The 21,341-nt window shown below is 37.6% G+C and overlaps 1 protein-coding gene across 1 annotated transcript in view; it reads left to right on the forward strand.

Moving 5' to 3' along the window:
* Positions 1 to 21,341, forward strand: part of LOC139690069 (uncharacterized) — a 146,526-nt gene that overhangs the window by 118,818 nt on the left and 6,367 nt on the right. The window contains exons 38-44 of the mRNA XM_071587267.1: positions 14,900 to 15,102; positions 15,466 to 15,624; positions 15,978 to 16,280; positions 18,947 to 19,130; positions 19,203 to 19,356; positions 20,090 to 20,171; positions 20,800 to 20,980. Of these exons, the coding sequence (XP_071443368.1) occupies positions 14,900 to 15,102; positions 15,466 to 15,624; positions 15,978 to 16,280; positions 18,947 to 19,130; positions 19,203 to 19,356; positions 20,090 to 20,171; positions 20,800 to 20,980 (1,266 nt within the window). The remainder of the gene's footprint in view (positions 1 to 14,899; positions 15,103 to 15,465; positions 15,625 to 15,977; positions 16,281 to 18,946; positions 19,131 to 19,202; positions 19,357 to 20,089; positions 20,172 to 20,799; positions 20,981 to 21,341) is intronic.

The following is a 21,341-nucleotide window of genomic DNA, read 5'->3' on the forward strand; positions in this document are numbered from 1 at the left end:
TATTTTAGGGAGAATTTTTTTGATTGGCATGCATTACTTTTCCTCTAGACATGTCCTTACGATCAGCAAAATAGTTTCATTAGTAGAAAATTAATTATATCAGTTGTGTTTCTCTTATTTGTTAATCTAAATTAGATGATTTAATGCTTGCTGATAGTGTTAATTGTAGCAAAGGATCTGCTCCATAAATAAAGTATGATTTTTTAATATTTTTTTATCTTTTAGGCACTATCCATAAAGTTTGTGCCTCAGAGAGAGACAGTAAAGAGTCAGTTTTATGTGAAAGTCCCGAAAAAGCTGTGGAAAAGAGTGCACCCATTAGGTAGGAGAGCTTTGCCAGCTGGAGGCTGCACCATGACAACGTGCCATCCAACGCCACATTCTGGGTGACTCAGTACCTGGTGAAGCAAAAGGTTGCAACACAGCTCCAGCTGCCCTACAGTGTCACTACAACACCTATTTTTATTCCCATAAATAAAATGGAGCTTGAAAAGCAATCATTTTGGAATGCTGGATAATACCAAAGTGGAAGTGATGAAGTGCCCGAAGAAGATTGCCATTGATGCCTTCAAGGAAGCATACTACAACTGGCAAAGGTACTGACATCGATGTGTTGATACACAAGGTTGTAACAGGTATTTTGAAGAATTTTAGTAATCTGTACTTTGCAATAGATTTTATTCCTGATTTATTCAGCTTACTTTTGGGACAGACCCTATTTATGCAGTCAAACTTTGAATCTGGATACAGTACATGTACTCTGAAAGACATGTGCAAAGCAGTTTTTATTTACGTACATGTCAATGCTGAACAGAAACTTTTTTAGCTGGACTTTTAGCAGTTTTAGGCATAACTTCACTTGAAACTGCAATTGAAATGCAAAAGCATTAAGTTATTTCCTTTCTTTTTTTACCTAAACATATGTTTCTCTCTTGAAATAATATCGGTGCCTACATAGATCATGTCCAGTCTACGTCTAAGTCTAGTCCAAAAATATGTTGAATTTAGGCATTTAATTCAGAAGAAACAGACATAGATGAGTTGAAAATTACATGATGAAGATCATTCAAAATGACTGCATTTAGCAGTTTGAAGAAAATTGGGAACTGCTGATGGTGAAAATCTGAACAGTAATTATGTTAAAATTTCGATATTTATGAATGAAAGATGGAGAAGTATACTGGAAAGAATGCAGAGTCTTAAAATAACTATGGCAATAAAGGTGAATGTGAAGTTTTTTTATCTTGAGGAAATATACTGATAATGGGAATGGATGGAGAAGTGTTCATCAAATCTTTGGTTAATCCTGTCATATACATAAGCACTAATAGTACATCTACTGATGTGCTATTAGTGCTTAATTACTACTTCTAATACTATTAGTAATTAATTTTAAACTAGCATTTAGAATTCGGTAATGAAATAAATGCGTTTTTCTAGAATTTTTCAAACACTATGCAAAGAAGTACATGAATATCTTGAAATACATAATAGGGTTATAATGTAATGTAAACAAAATCATTTCATTCAAATAAAATGAACTGTAAATATAAAGGAATGCACTCTTTTGAATACAAATGAATTTATGAGAGAGCAGAGAGACACTGTAATAATGAGACAATTTTGGAATTAGAGGTATAATTTCAATTAAATATTTGAGAATGACTGCCTTCATAAAGAAAATATCAAGGACCCTCTCCATGCAGTGACCTAAAAAGTAGTTTTCTTGGCTGGAAGATATATTGCAATATAATAGATACAAGCATATTTTACTACCATCCCAGGAGTACCATTGATTGAATAAATATTGTCTTTGTACAAATCTAGCTGACTTTGTGAAAACTACCGCATTTCATTGGCAGTGGGCCTAGAGCCACTGTCTTTAGCATTGTACTAATGGGATTATTATGAAGACGTTATTGTTCCTGAAGGAATCGTTTATATGCGTTTATATTTCATCAAGCACCAAATAAAATCACACGTTCATATCTGTTCACTTGAACAAGCCGTAATCGGCTATCAGCCAGTGCGACAAATTTCAACATTTAAACGCATGCCTCGTAAAGTCGTACAACACTCATTTGGGTTAATAATTTTTGCCCATAAGACAGTAAGACATCCACGCTGTCTGCAGTCAAAGTATATTATGAGGGACTACTGTAACTTGAGAAATGTTCACAAGTTATCATTCCTGATATTTACATCACTTTAAAAACTGTCATTAAATACTATGTTGGCATAATTGGTTCATTCAATACTACCAAATAAAGAACAAGGTGTGAGCTGAAATGGTCAATTTAGCCTAACAAGGCTGCAAGTACAGTACTGTGCGCAATGTTCAGCGCTCAAGGTGACCAATTTAAGACTCCTGGACACTAAGGGATCACGTGAAACAAGAATTTCTGAACAGATTTTTCCATCAATAGTCTAGAAGTGGTGAAGGTAGGATGAGAGAGTTGACATTAACATTCAACCTTTCCTCTTCATCTCTCTCGCCCCAGCTTTCAAAGGAAGCGTGGGTGGAATGGTTTCGGCGCCGGAGGCAGAGTGAGATGGGCTGCGGAGAGGGAGGGAGTGAAAGGGGAGAAAACGGAAGGAAGTGCTGTGAAAGGTGAAATTGTTGAAGACTGGCGGATAAAAGAATTAGTAGGTAATGTCAATGGGGCATTTGGAAGGCAGCATTTAAGGCTACTCATGTTGTGATATGCCATAAATGCTCATCAAACATAAGAAACAAAGGCATCGGAGCATAAATTGTGCGCAAAGTAGTACATGCATATTTATTGCTAACTCCTTGTTTTCTTTAAAACATTGAAACATATTACGCAATTTAATGTGGAAACTTAAAAAAAATAATCTCGTACTCTCTTGCCAAATCCATGGTAGGAGAGAAAAGAAAGCGAAACAGGAAAATGAAAAAAATAAGATGTATTTTCAAGTCGAAAAAATAAAATTATTTTTAATATTTTATGAAGAGATGGGCACCATACATACTGCAACAACTGGCATGAGCATATATAATTGGGCGTGATTTTAACCCAGTAATTAAATATGAGAGTATCTGTCTTGATCCTCTCCCTGCAAAAGGCGCTTACTTCCGCAGATCTTATTTTTACACTGGCTATCACATCGGCTTCCCACGTTAAGAGGCTGCGTTTCATGAACAGAAACTGATTTCTTACACGGGGACAATTTGGTGCCATATTTAACGAGGCTGTGGGATGGAATAATTCTTCAAATTGAGCGCATTCCTGTTGAAATGGAACGTTAAACTTTGCTTCGGTTTTCGGTTTCACCTCACCTCCTTTTGTTCTATCATTTACTGGGGCCTATGTACATGTACCTCATCATCCACCGCCATCGATGACAGGGAACGATGGTACTCAAACTCTCATGTATCGGCATCAAAATTTATTCCAAAGCACTTGCATCTACTAAGAAATACAGTTCGGTGAAAGGAAGCGATGGAAACTTTTAGAAAAAATAACGCACAGCCAACAAATATTAAGATTCGAAATCTTTCCCTTCACATAAGTGAATAGGGCTCATTGTTTTCTTCAACATTGCAATACCCTTACATAAACAAGAAACGCGAGATTCTAATGAAGGATTCACATGGATAATATGTTGATATTCTTCAGGGTAATGAATAAACTTCCCGGGTATCAATATGTAGCATTAGAATAAAATCCGGAATCGCGTTGCTGCTCGTGGAGGACGTGGGAAGATGCAATTCATTTTCTGATTTAAGGCAAAATTACTTTACTAAGAGGTATTTTTTTCAATTTTTCTTTCAGATAATACTTTTCATTTTCTACATCTGGCACTAACGGAAAAACATAGAAAGCGAAGTGCGGGCACACAATTAGCAACTAGTGGCAAAACTAACCTCTCTGGATAAGTATACATTGCGAAGGATTATGCAATCTCTCCATCACACTCGGAAGAGCGTCGACGGCAACCTCGTCCCAGCTTCAGGGGAGGAAGGGGGGCGAATCCTTTTAAGAAAACACCAGGTAACTTGCAAGTTTGAGGAATACCCACGTCTGGAAGGGAATAAGGCAGTGAAACAACGTTCTCAACACGATATCACAGTCACCCACTTTTTCTCAATGGTCACGGGCCGTATTACAATCGGCAAGACATGTTTTATACATTTTGCAAGTCGAATCATCGTAGATATTTGGTACTTCGCCCGTGGGCGCAACGCGTTGCATCTCCTGAAAGACTGGAGCCATGCAAGAGAGGAAGATGTTATTCATTCCATGCCCCACATCATCAACATGTAAACTGATTAAAAAATAGACTGCAACCACCTTAGCAGATACCGGTTTTTTATGCTCCTCAACCTCAAATACCCAAAGTTTTGTAAATAAGATGAAATAACTTTAAGACTTTCTGTGCCGGGAAAGAAACGGACAAGGGGAAAGTTTTTTCTACCATACTGTATCACTATCCGGAACTAGCGGGAAAGTATAATTATGTTATTATGGAAACCTTTTCGATCCACAGGGTAAAGAAAAAATCACCGAAACATTGGCAGGCATCATAAGCCTATTGCCTCGCCACTGTAGCAAAATATACGACGAAAAGCCATTGGGATTTAATGCCACTTGGCGTGTGATTTTGAAGCTATTTGCAGGTATGATGCCACCAGCGGATCGTATGCCGCAGATATTTACTTCAACGTGTCTGCGTGATGCAATGAATCAATTAAATGCAAAAAATACCTATCATTCTTGAAGGTTGAGGCAGCTAATGTGAGAACTCCCGTGATTTGAAAGAAATGACGCGTAGGAAATTTACTCTCACAGCATACCACAAGCTTTCCAATCGCACAATCGAACTCGGGACGCAACGAGAGGTACGTGACTCAGATGACGAGTGGCGTACCACTGGGAGGGTGTCTTCCTTTCTGCCGAAGTTTGGCCGGCGGAAGGCACGTTTCCCATTCGATGAAATGGGCGCTCGAACTGGCGCACTTAAATTCCACTCTGCCCCTCTCCCTACCACCAGGAGAGCCCGGCCGACCGACCCATTGTGACAGCGATTCCTCCTCACCTCCCGTGTAGGCCGAGACAATGCTTCGGCTCTTGAGATCAAAGCCCTCCGAGAGCTTGCTAGTCGAAAATTCGCGATAAACGGCTGGGTTAGGGAAAGACGGGACGCCAAAGATAGGCATACTACCTTGATCAAAAAGTTCCCGGAATAACCACCGTGTGGCGCTCCCATCGTTCCGATTTGAGTTCTGTTTTTTTTGTTAAATTGGTACATCTGTTGTTGATATTCCCTTTAAATCTTAGTGTCATAACTTGACATTTGCAAAAGTTACGTAGCCAAGAGTACATCTATCTCTGTGTGTGTTGGCGATTTTTTACAATTGCAGAAATGGATTTAAATTTGCAACAACGAACTTGTATTAAATTTTGCGTAAAAAACGGATTTAGTGGCGCACGGACGTTGGAAATGTTGGAAAAGTGTTTCGGCAACGATTCTCTAAAAAAAACGGTCGTTTACCAGTGGCACGAGCGGTTCAGAAGTGGTCGTGAGTCAATCGAAGATGATGAACGCAGTGGCAGACCATCGACATCGAAAGTCGGTGAAAAAATTGATAAAGTAAAAGAAATGTTGGTCAATAACCGCAAATTAACCATCAGAGAAATAGCGGAGGACTTGAACATTGCCTATGGATCCGCCCAAGACATTGTGGTTAATGCTTTGGGTTTCCGTCGTGTAGCAGCAAAGTTGGTGCCGAAAGACCTCAATTTCATGCAAAAAAGAGACCGTGTTGACGTCGCAAAAGACATGATTTGCGAGGCTGAATCCGATCCCACATTCATCAAAAGGATCATTACTGGAGACGAGACGTGGGTTTATGAGTACGACACGCAATCCAGACATCAGGCAAGTGAATGGCGTTCACCGAATGAGCCGAGACCAAAAAAACCACGTCGTTTTCAGTCAAAAAAGAAGGCAATGCTGACGGTTTTCATGGATTACAACGGTGTAGTGCATCATGAATTTTTGCCAGAAGGCCAGACAGTAAACAAAGAGTATTATTTGGGCGTTATGAGACGTTTGCGTGAAGCAATTCGCCGAAAGAGACCAGAAATGTGGGCAGAAAACTCGTGGATTTTGCACCATGATAACGCACCGTCGCACAGTGCTATCATTATTCGTAATTTTTTGACGAAAAATGCAACAAATACCATCCAACAGCCACCGAATTCACCTGATTTGGCTCCCTGTGACTTCTTTCTGTTCAATCGAGTTAAAAAACCATTACGGGGAACGCGTTTTAGCAGCCGAGAGGAAGTAATGGAAAAATCGCAGGAAGCACTGATGGACATACCGAAAACCGACCGTAACTTTTGCAAATGTCAAGTTATGACACTAAGATTTAAAGGGAATATCAACAACAGATGTACCAATTTAACAAAAAAAACAGAACTCAAATCGGAACGATGGGAGCGCCACACGGTGGTTATTCCGGGAACTTTTTGATCAAGGTAGTATGCATGTGCCTATAAATGAAGGAAAAGTGTCGGGCGGAAGCATAACAAGCGGAACAAACCATGGATCGTGTTTGAAGGGACGTGAGCGGTGCTACTAAAGAGCTCAGGACTCTTTCCATTTGGGGGCTACCAAGTCTGGTAAGGCTCGAGCCTGCGAACACCACCATTTTAAACATATTTAATAAACTTGTATGTTAGAGGCAACTGATTTTTTTATGGCTAGACAGAATTAAATAACCAGGGAGTATTTCTAAATTTTCCTTTCAGAGCATATCTACTCATTTTCTATATTAAATGGTACACTAATTTTGATTTTAGGGCCCCCTAAGTCTCAATAGTTGCCTATTATTTGTGTGGGACCCTCCTGATATGCTAGCTTCCATGCAAAAACTATTTTAAAAACACTTGTGAATCACCGGAGTGATTTCGTAAAAGTTACCGTTAACTCACCCAAAGGTATTTAAGTTCGATATTTCAAGCATCTACGATTATATGAGCAAAATAAATATTCAACTAATATTTTTGTGATAAGCACATTTATACTGAAAGTTGCTACACTGATATCAATTTTGAAAGGCGATGTGAGAAACAATAAACGAATTGACTAGTACGGTGCCTTAGGGTATTATTGCTATGAAAACAGCGTCTCCACTTAATACTTGTGTCATAAACAGCTTCAGACATCACGTACTCTTCTCAAAGTTTGATAGAAACCGTACTGTTACTTGTCGCTTCCCTAAGGTGATGTGTAACATTAGGATTCCCTGATTGGCTTTCAAACAGTTAAAACCACTAACAGAGAGTAGGCTGCTCACATCACAAAAACTAGTGATTACGTAAACTGCGTTTCCCTAACCAATTCATTGCTGTAAAGCGGAGGCTTTAAATTGTAACTGCGACTATGTTCATTATATATTATTAACTTAAAAGGTTCAAATTTTGTTATTCAGGCATTTTTAAACAACAATAATAATATTATGGCATAATAATTAAACCACACAATTTTTAATCTCGTTACATAAAAACAATCACATTTCAATTTTTTTAATGCATATCTAAAAAAAACGATCAACATTTTCAGACTGAAAAATGCATTGATCATCACACTACACTTGATGCAGACACCACGTGACTACAGTATCCTCTAGCCCTCTCGCGATTTATTTACAAGAAAAGTATGACAAAGTGAACAAATTGAAAATTACGACACTAAAAAGTGGACGTGGGCGTTTTAAAATTAGGTATTCTTCTAGTGGAACATCATTAATCTAATGACATCTACATATTACCTTGCGAACCATCATAAGGATTGATGGCAGGTGGTGTTAGGTCATTAGCCGTTAGAATAATTGGTCAGTTTATCACACCAGCCACTGACCGATGATTGTTTTTCAATTAATCAAATTAATGTACGTGTTTTTTTCCTATTGTTGAGGTCAGGTATTTTTTGGGAAACCAAGGAATTGTGTATTTCGGTTCTTTCGACAATCAATTTAATTAACGTTCTATAGGCAATCGATAGCCGAGCTAGAATTATAGCCTCTAGCACAGTATTAAACTGATGATTATTTTTAATTATTCAGTGTGTCTAGGCGTACGTGCAATCTCCATACCTCCTGTGACTCCTGCCCACGCTTTCCAGCATCTGTTCCAGCAACCTTTCTGTTCATTCGTAGCGATTTAAAAATAAACCATCATATTTTCACTGCGTGCTTTTCATTGCAATAATAATATCATCCATAGGTTTAAAAATTCTGTTAGCGTATTCAAAATGAGGTCTAACTACCGTGAAATAATCCATCTCTTTATTGTTTTCTGTTCCCGTATCTCTCCATTATTTTTTTTGACGAAGCAAACTTTTTTCAATGCAGCTTTACAATTGCGAACGTGTTATCTCCTTGTTTAAATCCAATGCCAGTGCGGGCTTTCTAGAATTTTACTTGGTTATCTATGGATTTGTCAATCTAGTTTCGTTCTCATGAAAATTGATTACATGAGGTTACCTCTGCATTAGCTCGGCATCGCCATAGCGTCGGATATCTTGCTTTTGAAATTAATTGGCGGTAATGCCAAATTTAGGCGCTGATGTTTTCGGCACTAAAACTCTCTCACTTGAAGTTATGAGAATCGTGATTTTTCTATCCATCCATTATAGTGTGTATTCCATTTATAAACGAAATTGTTCGGTCCAGAAAAATAAGTATCAGAAGTATTCGCCTCGAAATATAATCCTAATTCAGAGTCTGCTTTTTTTCAGTTACGTTCAAATGGGGAAAGACCATTTAATCTAAATGTGCGTGTTTCATTGTGTATTCTACAATTAGAATCACATTTGAGAGAAACCTGTGGAGAAAGAGGGTGGAGGAGGACATCAAGAGAAACATACACGCCACTTGAATCGGATTTATAATTAAATTATTTGTCCATAGTCAAATTATTATTAGTTTATCCAAAGTCAAAGTTTTTTGGTTTAAAGTCGGAATGCAACAAAATGTTACACAAAGGGTGAAATAGTATCCACTTACATTTTAAAATAGACTCTCAAAATATAGGGTGATCACCAAATAGAATAATGAGGAATACGTCATAAATCCCTACTTCTAATGTTCTAACCCTCGAAGAAGATGGGATTAATACGCTCACGTCATGAATAGACGTTCTTCCCGTGTTATTAGAAATAGGAAATTTGCGCAAAAACCGAAGTATCAGACGGCGCAAACATAGACAAAAGCAATGATTAAAGTGTACTTGACCCCGTTAACTTGTGGAAACAGAGATGGGGCCAGAGGGATGTTTTGTTTGGGTTGCTTTTTTGTTTATGTTAAATCTTTGATTGCTTTTTTATGCTTCACTGCAAATATTACTTTTTTTGACAGACCACTCCAAGTTATAGAGAAGTACTACCTCACTGCACAGTCAACATGATACTCGTTGTGAACAGATCCCTTGAACATGATTTTGTAATTATTATTTTGTTATTTGTTATTTTGACTTTAGCATCACCAGCATAAACAAAATCCTACGCTATCAAATCTGCAAAAAATCAACTCCGTGAAACCTATAATGGTATGAAAATTAGTATTTATTTTAAGTTTAAGATTGTTCAAATATTTTTAAATATCTATTTCGGCCCGGGAGTTAACCAGGCAGGTAGTTAGCTGTCTACGAATTGAGTTTTCGATAAAAATGGCTTCTTCCTCGATGATAAGAGCAGTGGTAAAGATGCATTTGCTGAGGGATTTTCTTTGGGTGCAGTATTTACCACGGTCCTAATCCGTCGTAACCCTGAGAAAGAAACGTCGAAAACGCGGAGGTAGGCAAATATCGCTCGTAGGTGTCTCTTTGGAAAGGAGAGGATGCTATACTATAGTTGTAAACTCTTTGTCGGCAAAGAGGCCTCTTGCTATCTCTGATTTGCTCTAGTTTTTAATCTCTACAAATTGTCTACCGCTGGTGATTTTCTCATCCGAATGCGATAAAAATAATCCACGACCCCTCTAGAGAGTCATAAAGACCTCCATATAGTCGCGGCAAATGTCGAAATACCTGCCAAAATTTACAATCGAAGTAACTGTGGAACCCGTAAGCCAAATTTGGAAAAACTAGGTAGAAAAAAACTTCTTTGGAGATAGCATATTTAATACATGTACTTTCGAAATCATTTCTTAATTTATATTGCATATTTATTTTATATGACTATTTAAGTGGTTCATCTCAACAAAGAGAACAAAAATGAATGCCCCTTGAAAAATTTTGATTAACCATATAATAACTGAGTGAGGCTTAATTTATTTGTTTTGCTTCACTGCGTATGCACTACTTAAAAAACGCTCATTTACTTAAATCCAAATAAAATAGTGAAACTCGTTGAAAAGTTCAATTTCATCCACTTGAAAATTATTTCTTTCTTTATATGGTGCACTCCTTAATTTTTGCTAATTCAAAAACAGAAAGCGAGATAGAAAAGGGACTAATGGAAACTACGTCCAGAAGGGAGGCGAGGAGTAAATATTAGCCTCGCAGAGTTACTAAAGTTCAGTGACAAATGGAAGGAAGGGTTTCGGAATAGGGCCATAAGATTTCCTTCGACCGATTTCGATCCAGATCCCGAAAAAGTGCATGGCAGCTGTATGTAAGGACTATAAGACGATAAATTTACTTTCACATTCAACGAAGGTAGTTCTAAGAATCATTAAAAGGAGGTCACGAAACAATGCAAACAACTACAAGACGAAGAACAAATTAACTTCCAAAAGGGAAAAAGAACATGTGATGCCATTGAAATGATGAGAATATTATTAGATTGGAAGATCGAATATAATCAGTGTCTTTGCGTATTTCGGGGATTTTCAGAAGATGTTTGACCGTTTAGAATGGCCAAAGTTAATAAATATATTGCGACAAATGGGAGTTCACCAGAGTGTTAGGCGACTGATTCGCAAATTGTGCACTCGTAAGAATCAGACGGCAAAGATAAAGATAGCAGAGGGAAATCGGGATGCGTTTTCAACATATATGCTTAGGAAACATTAAGAAGAGCATGGGAAGGACTTGAGCTGGAAATGAAAGTGGGAAGCGCGATGATTAGATGAGTTAGCGATTCCAAATCCTGTGCCCAAGGATCTTTGGACCAAGGGGAAAATCAAAGATTTCACGGAGGAACGCAGGGCCGAGCGCGAATTCACTCCCAACGAATGAAGCGACTCCCTGCTTCGAGCTGCAGTTGAGCAGGCTCTGACTGCTCTTGTGCACGAGTAATTACGGTCAATCAATTATACGGGGACCAGTACACGTCACAAGAAAGCAAGGGACGGAAACGCATTCTTGATGGATATACAGATCATTATTGATTCTGCTTCGGTTTTGCGGCACCAACCTCTTCTACTTGGAACTTATTTCTTTCTCGTCAATTCTTAAATAATAACATGGAGGATGTTTTGATAGGTGATAATAGAGCTCACCTCTTACTGAGTCTTTCGACGTCTGAAATGCACATATTACCGCATTCAGGGTATGGTGGCATAGCTCCTCCTCCAGCGCCTTCTCTAGTTTCCAAAGTGAATTGGTACCCGAAAAATTACACACCTTGAATTAAACTGGGGAATCTGAGAACCAAGCACTAGACCTCAGTAGTTTATCGTCTTTACCCATTTTGCTACCACGTTCCATTAGCTATGGTAAAATGGGTAAATGAAATGAAGCAGTGGGATGCAGCCCCATGCGTTGTTGAGGTTAATACAGTCTAGTGTAGGCTTGGTTCACCAATAAAAATCATTTAACTTCTGTCAAGTGACAGTGATTTGAACTAAAATGTCCAAATAAACGTCAAAGTTGTTACAATTACGCCATGACCACGTCAAGATTTAATCATATACATTACAAATTATTCACTCGAATGAAAAAATTAATTATGGTGAAACATTTCTTGGGCAAATAATAAAAATATATTTCATGATGATTAAAAATAAACATTTTACAGCTCGGTCTGTTTATCGCCCTCTATCATGTTACACGCACTTTCCATGTGAATCTACGACATGTCAGTTAACCTGATAATTTGTAATTATACTAAATGAGTTCAGTTTAATTATGTATCAAACTGCATAATGAAATATATATCGTATCACCTTTGCAAGAAATCGCGATCATTTAGGGTAAATGGGATATTTTATATTGCTGAAACGAATTAATTCGTAAATAATATTGAATGTAAAAAAATATTTTTTCAGGGCCCCTTAAGTTCGAATCGGGCTCTTCAACATACCTATGAGGTAATTCCATTCACTGTCACTGTAAACTCATTCTTTGAACACGACAGACTCAAAATAGATACAGACGAGCGAGTAATGGAAGCGTTACAGGCTACCCGAAACCCAGATTCCACGTGAGAATGGACGCAGCTGCAGGCATTCAGACGCCCAATGGCGAAGAAGGCCAACAATTTTTTCTAACAGCGGTGGTACTGGAGGTGGGAGGGTATAAGTGAGGCGAGAAGCGATGGTCGGAAGAATCGAATTAATTGACTAGGAGGAATGAGGTGCATGAAAATTTCATGTGAAAAACAGACACAGGCAACGACGACGACACAGACGACAGGCGTCATCATTTTCTTACATCGGGCGAATTATCGAAATCGTGAGAACACTTTGAGAAAAAAAGGAACTGACAGCCAGTTCGAAAGTCAGTCAAGTGTTACGCCAAATGTTAAAAATCATAAAAATAAGCCTCTTTAATAACATCCTGTTGATTTTTCTCCATGGCAATCAACGGGATTTGAGAGTACATCGTTGCCGGTTCCCGACTGTAAACAGCGTTATCAAATGCAGCAAAAGTTTTAATGCCGGGGAGATAAGGAGGAAATACGAGTTCCGACCTAAAATGAGAAAGGAATTCTGGTGCCTGGAAAAGGGTTCCTGTTTCCAGCGCCAATTGGCAGCAAAGTCTCATAAAGGTAAGATGAGAAGGTTAACGAGAGCCTCTTTGAGTAATTTTATTAATTTTTATTGACGAGGATTAAGGGCATTACATATGGGATATGTATTTTATGAGGGATATTAAAGAATGAATTTTAAAAACGTTAAGTTTCAGTTCGAGGGAGTATCACGCGTAACTAACGAGGTATTTTTCCGAGAGAAAGTAATATTTAAAAAAGTGGCATTAAAAAACTTTGTGAACATGATACCTAATCGCAAAAAAGGATACATATTATTTATACTGCATCTTTCCCCATAAACGCTCTCTTCTTCTTCTCCACCATTATGAATAAATAATATATAATATAATAATATAAGTAATATAAGGCGCTAGTACTTATTATAGACTTGGAAACAAGCAATTAATAGGCGTGCGATAATTTCTAACCTACCACATTTTATGTTGGGCGCACGAGATAGTGAAAGCGTGTACGTGATGGTTTTAGGGAATGACTTAGTGGCAGAGATCCGAGGATAGATATGGGGGTTTTATACGAAATGGCTTCTTGCCAAAAAGCTAGCGAGCAAACGGCCGCGTTTGACTGCGAGACTCGGCGACGAATGCGAGGAAGACAGCCGAGTGACGAAGCAGTGCATCCGTTTATTCTCACTTCACCTCTCGGCCTATATGGAAGCGACCGGGTGCTTCTCCTGTACAAGAACAGTGGAAGGTACAATTTGCATAATGTGTACCGAGTAAAGGTGATACTCATTTTTGCAGTTCCCGAATATTGGAGTAGAGAACAAGAAATTGAAAACGGGTAGTATCCCTTAAATCGCATTAATAAGTGTGGTGAACGAGTAAAGTGATAGTGATACACTGATTGTGACGTGTAAAAAGAATGTGCGGGGGAAAATAAATTAGACATTTCCGGGTTTACAATTCAATCAACATAAATTTATGACTCTTCGCTATCGTCACAACCTGAACCCATCTGGGAAGTTGAGAAGTGTCTGCCGCAGGTGCCAAGTCCGTAGCACACCTGACTGCCGAATAGAGCCGCGGATTCGAGTGTCATATCGGGAATGAAAGGGAAATTTGTCAGACCTTACAACTAGTGCTGAGGTAAGGTGGCACAATACAACACCCGGCGATGCCAAAAGCTGAAGGTTGACACCACGTAAATGATAGCAATACTGCATTTATTGTAAAGGGTAGCCGTTTTAAACTCTTTATTTGTAAGTACAATAACTCCTTCAATTTTTACAAAATGCTCTGCTGAGGATATTTATTAATGTGATTTTTGCTTCTTTAACTTGATTTGCATTTGTTTCACCCTAGGCTTTTATTATTTTAAATACCGTAATTTATTGTCACTGTGCATGAAATTTCTTACGCATTTGACTGGTGGGTTGTATTTAGCTATTTAATATACTAGAAGTTTTTTAGCACGAGATTAAGCACATTATTTATTCACTATATGAACTATTGCTGCAAAATTGTTTCGATATCGTAACATTTTTTAAGTAATTTCATTTTTCCTACTGGTTCTGAATTTTGTTCATATCACGGGAAGTCTTTACTGGAATTTTTGTAGTTAATTCATGTTTCGTGATTTGCAGGTGGCAACAGTAAAGGAAGTATCGAGCAGCATGGATAAAGCATATTTTCTTTGTGTGTTGGGTTCATTAGTCATTTTCCACGCATGGGGGTTAAGGCTGTCGGAGAAAGTGACCGAAGGGCAGCTGGCGACTGTTGGGGAAACAAGTGGAGCGGATGAAGAAAAAGGCCCCGATTACTATAGGCTTCCCAAAGGAGTCTCACCCCAAACATACGATCTAAAAATGATTCCATTCCTCGAAAATGAGAACATGAGGTTCAAAGGGGATGTTACCATAAAAATACTTGTCCATTCCGCCACAAGAAGCATAACTCTACATTCTAAGGGTTTAAATGTTTCTGAAATTAAGATTTTTGAGTTTGGACCAAAGGTTGAAATCCCTATTGATAACTTCCACCACTGCAAGGACCGCGACTTACTCGTAGTGGAATCAAAAATGATTCTGAGTGAAAACGGAACATACGCGCTGTACATGGAATTTGAAGGAAAACTTAATAGAAACAATGCCGGATTTTACAGAAGCTCTTACTTAGACAGCGAGGGAAAATTACAGTAAGTGAATCTTTTCCCTGCAATGCAACAATCTTATTGTAATTTTGACGGCGAACTCTCTCTCTTTTAACTCAATCTCCTTGTCTCGCAGTATCTTCATCATAAAAATTAGTTTAGGGCACATGCAATAGAAATAGAATTGATTGCGTAAATTCAACGCAAAGCTCCTATAGGATATTTGAATTAAATCAGCCATAATTAATTTTATGGCCCAGTAAAAATTCGGCATACTGCCAGTAACAGACGTGTCTTATATTCTAAAACGTTAACCCTGATGTGAACCGAGTATTATCTTCATAAATAGCCGGAATCCCATTGTACATACATGTATGTTCATGAAATGTTCCTCACCTCTCCTAACAGGTGGCTGGCTACGACTCAATTTGAGTCACAGAATGCCAGGATGGCATTTCCTTGTTTTGATGAGCCAAAGCTGAAAGCAAATTTCTCTATAAGCATTGCAAGACCTAGAGGAATGAACACACTGAGCAATATGAACACCAAGAGGGCCCCCGTAGCCGAGTAAGTATGAGTGCGTGACAATACAATTCATGCTCGTGGTTAATTAGGAGTTAGAGAGTTTTATTTCGATTCATATTTTGTTGTCCCAACATGTATGAAACGATATTGCGCAAATGATTTATCGCAAACAAAATAAATGTTGTTTTTGAATACTCTAATAGTCCACACCTTAGCAATATTTAAGGTCACGGGAATCTTGAAATGGTTGCAATATTTACATCACATTTGCACAATACATTTGATGGAATATCTACAATCAAAATAGCCAGAGATAATGAAATGTGAAGAAAGTATATCCTTCGTGTGCCTTTTAATTTTGTCTCAACCTCATTCATGTGCTCTCCATGTTCCAGCCCAAACCTTCCCGAAAATTATGTCTGGGATCACTACGAGGAAACTCCGAAAATGCCCACATATTTAGTGGCGTTTGTCGTGTCCAACTTCAAGTCAAGGAAAGCGAAGGCTCAAGAATTTAGGGTGTGGGCAAGAGAAGAGTACATTCACGACGCAGAATATAGCCTGGAAATTGGTCCGAAAGTCTTAGAAGTAATGCACAATATCACTCTGACGGAATATCCACTGCCCAAAATGGACATGATAGCCATACCGGACTTCAATGGAGGGGCCATGGAAAACTGGGGACTAGTTACTTACAGGTTTGTGAATGGCATTTTTCGGTTTAATTCTAATAGATTAGAGCACCGTGTATTTTACTGAAAATGCAAACCGCATTGAAGTTATCTATGAGTAGTTAGTAGTTATAGTAGTATTTCCGTAGTTATTTCACATAATGTTAATTTGAACTCAACCCGAGTTTTGATGTAAGCATTCATCATCAGGTATGACGTTTTACGATCATGATGATTTATACCAGAACTCAGGTCGTATCCAAATTAAAATTTTGTGGAATAACTTTGTGTTTGTGCTTCCACTGAATAGGAACATATTCCATTAAGGTAAGCATGAAATAATGAATGAGCATGAAAAACTATAGTAACATCATAATTACTAAAATCACCTTTTCCGTAAAAATTGCACGAAGGATATTTATTTCTCCCTTAAATAAATTCAATCCTTTATCTCAAATTTTTATAAAAAATTTAAAAATGTTCAACTACATCAAAGAAGGTACACTGCAATACGTAAACGACGTTTTTCTAGTGCAGTTTTTGTGTGATGAAATTGAACCCTGATGTAAACTGAAACTGATTGTAACCTGGTGAAAACGGATAGAGAGCGGATGAGGGGGTATGCTTCACAACGTGGCCGAAGAAAGGGATAAGACCCTGGGGTTTCGGAGGAAGGAATTGTGTAAAGAGGGTGGTGAAGCAGAATATTTTGAAGATTGGCGGGTTGCCTCTAAGAGATAGGGGGACATTGAGAAACAAGGGTGGTGGAGATGAAACTTAATTGAAAAAGTGATTAGGTCATTTGACATATGTTTACTTATTATTTACCTAAATTACGCAAAACTCAATGCATATCATGTAGTAGCAAAAAATGTAGGAGCAAACTCATCGGTGAATGAGTTGTCTCAAGACAAGAACGAATTCTCAACCGAGATAGGCTTCAAAATTAGTTTTGTGACAGTGCAAATACAGTTACGTCCACGAATCATAATAATTAAATATGAAATAATTCAAATCGAAGAAACGTGAAGCGTTTCTGTTGTTGCGATTTTGAAATACGCAACGTTTGTCGGAATTTTTAATTTTATCCTAAACTATCTAATAGGTTTGTTTTTTGAACTTATGAGAATTCATTATTAATTTATTCAATTTAATTTTTTGTAATCATTATGATTTTAAATGATTTTATGATAAAACTGGCACTATTTTATTCAATAAAAACGATATAAAAATTGAAGCTTTCCAGTTCCCACTTGACCTGTGGCTGCAAACATTAATCAAACCTTGACACATGTATGTACTGAATTCCAAATACAGAGTATTGTTTCAACCGCTCCACCTAAGATTCGGTTTTTCGTTTACGTATTCAGGGTGCAAATTTTCAGTAGGCATACCTATCCCGCTGAGTACAGACACATTGGCTGACAAGTGTATTATAGGTGCTCGAAGTAAAAGCGGACAATATTATTAAAACGATTTCAAGTGATATAAGAAAATGTATTTCCTGATTATTGGAAGATACATTATACATAAGTATGAGAACATTTGTAGGACTATGTATTGTTTGTCGGGCTGATCAATTTAAATGCGAACACTCAAGAGATACAGAGGGAAAAGTATTGAATCATAATCGTTAAACACCACTTAGCATAAGATAGGATGATGGAAAATAAATAGCGACCAAATTAATGAGGATTTTTAACGAAAAGGAGCAGCGTAGACAACTGGGTGTTTCAATCCTGGTTGTCCCCCTGAACCTCCTCATCTGAGCGGATTTGTTTAATTTTTTGGGTATTTCAAAACCTTTGATTTACTAAGGTGGAGCCTGTGTAAACCACTGATGGAACAGAGCATGGAACGGATCCATCTCTACTCCGTGAGTGAAATGTGAATTTCTCACGCTGTTGGACATAATGCGAGCCTTCCCCACTACACAAACCCTGGTGTTAAGAAAGGGGTGCTATCGGGGTATAATAGAGGGAAGACAGTTTTTAAGTAATCAATCAGTCTTCATTTTGAATGAGTTATTATGACGCTGCAGCTTAGCTTCCTCTTTATACTGTTGCAACGTAATCCACTAGCTCACATACTCGTACCTATGAACTAAACGGTTCGGATTACCTCATTAGTCGTATGTCTGAGTTCACTACAGAGGCTGGGGTCTTGGCCTTCGAATGGTCTCTCTACGGGAGACAAATTCTGAAAACTGAGGGGATAAGATTGCAACAGAAAAAGCTGGGAATAAAGCGGTGTGAAAGTGAACAATTAAACAGCTCATTTATAGGGAACGCGGCGAATATGCGAAAAGTTTAAAATGAGAAAGAACATGAAATAACACCGCAAAAGAGTGCCAAGGGAGCATCGAGGTATCAAGACCGGTTAGGATAGATGCGATAAAACGAGCCAATCAGGCAGTGAAAGATAAAGGTACGACTCGAACAGTATGTCCATTACTGAGCCTTCATTGTTATGTATGCCAAGTATTATCAAAATTTGTATATTTTCCGGTTGTGGAATTAAGATAAAAGTAGAAGAAAATATTTTCATGTTTGTCGGCTTACCTATAAAATCAGTAAAATAATAACCACCCAGGTCACATCTGAAAACTCTCCAGAATAAGCTAGGTGTAGGACCGAACGTTGAGCTATCACATTTGATTTTCGGAAGCAAATAATGGCATTTGACCTTTTCAGGGAGTCGGTACTGCTATTCAACAATGAGACGTCATCATCGGCAAACAAGCAGCGCACGGCATCCATTGTGGCACATGAGTTGGCCCATCAGTGGTTCGGTGATCTGGTGAGCCCAGAATGGTGGACCTGGGTGTGGCTGAACGAGGGATTTGCGACATATTTCGCCAAGGCAGCCGTAGATGAGGTAAGAGAGTCCTGGTGGCACCCATTTCTTTGACCCAGTACAAATTTTGACACACCAATTGTTTTATTTCAGATCGAACCGTCTTGGAGGATGATGGAACAGTTTGTTGTCGAAGACCTACAGCCGGCACTGCTCGCCGATTCAAAGAATACCCACCCAATGAACTACGACGTTAGAAATCCTACGGATATAGTTGAATCTTTTGATGATATTGCATATAAAAAAGGTAAGGAAGGAAAAATAAAGACTCGATAAAATATATTTGTAATCCACAATAGAATATTTTAGTGTAATCAACGCATTTGAGCATTTTTCTAGGTTTTCCTAGGTCTACCAGAGACCAATAATATTATCATCTTCGTATCGTTAAAATTTAAGCAATAATATGTCAAATGAATCAGTTTTTCTGATTTGGAATGTTTTATGCGCAAGGTATTCATTAAATTTTATAAATTTTATATATACCATATTCAGTAACTTTATATATTGAGTGCCTTCGTAATGAAGCCAGTATACTACACATTCAATAATGATCACTTGGAACTTACACTATTCAAGTCATGTAATACCATTCGTTCTCATTATCTTGTAATCTTTTTCCTCATCTTCTACGGCCACTCTTCATTTGTCTGACATAAAATTGATTTTAAATACGGGAAATTAGTATTATATATCATGATGAAGCTGATGAAATCCAGTATTTACGTTTGACAATAAAAAATATTGTGTTTTAAATATGCATCGTCTAGTTCATTTTTTAATTTTCAAAAGCTATTAATATTAAAATTTTATCGGCATATTATTCTAGTTTTTAAGATCAAGTACTCGTATTTCCATTATAAAATGTTAATAAGCTTCTATGAAAGTGCTAAAGAAAATAGCATTAAGTGAAATAGTATTTGTAGCATTTCCCATATTAATTAGGCCATTAATGGATACATTTTATTTTTGCCGTTTAGCTGGGTCCGTAATCAGGATGATGGCCAACTTCCTCTCTGAGTATACTTTTTCCCGTGGCCTCCGCACCTATTTTGACAGAAGGTCAGCCACCTACGTTAATTCCTTCAACAATATTTTTTTACTTTTATTTTTTATAAAATTGTCTTACATGTAGAAGTTTTCTCAATTTCCAATGAGTATATAGTATAACAGGTCATTTATTTTAGCAATATCCATACTAATACTAATATTACTCAAAATATACTAAATGGAAGGAAGTGAGTTTTATTGTCGATTTCAATTTTGTACCCAGTTAAGATTCAGAATTGCTCTTTCCAACCACTGGCTGTGTTATTGCAATTATGATCACTTCATACTGCATCAGGTCCTCACACATAAACAATTGGTCGATGGATACCATTCGTTGACTCTGAATATTTGTGCTTCTAACTTTACTTTGTACCTGTGATATTTTAGCGAAAATTTAATTGTTTCATGGCTCAGGTTCAAGAGGAATAAATGGGAGCTTGAAATATTCCCCCTAAAAAGAATAAACAACTAAATACCGTAATTATTAAGGGTTATCTTTGCTTTAATGCTAACTAATGACACTGTTTGCTCCAGTAATATCTTGTCAACATACTCAAAAATTAGTGGATGCAAAGTAACATGACTAAAGGTCACTCATAAAAAAAGCGATGAAAATTCTCCATTTTTTCCCCATTCCTAGGAAATATAATTCAGCAAATGATGCGGAATTATTCGAAGCAATGGATGCCCAGGCATTAATTGACAAAGTATTGCCAGGTAATTACACAGTTTCGGATATTATGAACTCTTGGACGAATCAAGCCGGATACCCAGTCGTCACTGTAAAAAGGAAAGTCGGCGGCAAAGCCGGATTGGAGCAGGTACGTTTTGATTTCTCTAATACATAAGTATTTCCTCCATCCCTGTTTATCCTTTAGAAAACTGGATGCCACCATGTGTTCATATAAGAACATGCCGCTTCGTATAATATCACCTTAGATATGCAATGATAACAAATTATTTTAATAATCCTACACCGTCAGGAGTAGAATTGCAATTTCTAACAAGTTTGGTGAAGTTAATGCAAAATGCGATGCAATGATTAATGCTTTATGTTTAAATTGGAAAAAATTGCATAGTTTTGATGAAAATTTCATTTTCCCTTGGAATTAAGACTAAAAATTTTGTATTTTATTTATTCCATTCAGTATTTAATTTTTTCATTTTGAGTATTTCCTTAAT

This window comes from Hetaerina americana, unplaced genomic scaffold (assembly GCF_022747635.1).
Source record: "Hetaerina americana unplaced genomic scaffold, ioHetAmer1.1.p SCAF_3, whole genome shotgun sequence".
NCBI lineage: Eukaryota > Metazoa > Arthropoda > Insecta > Odonata > Calopterygidae > Hetaerina > Hetaerina americana.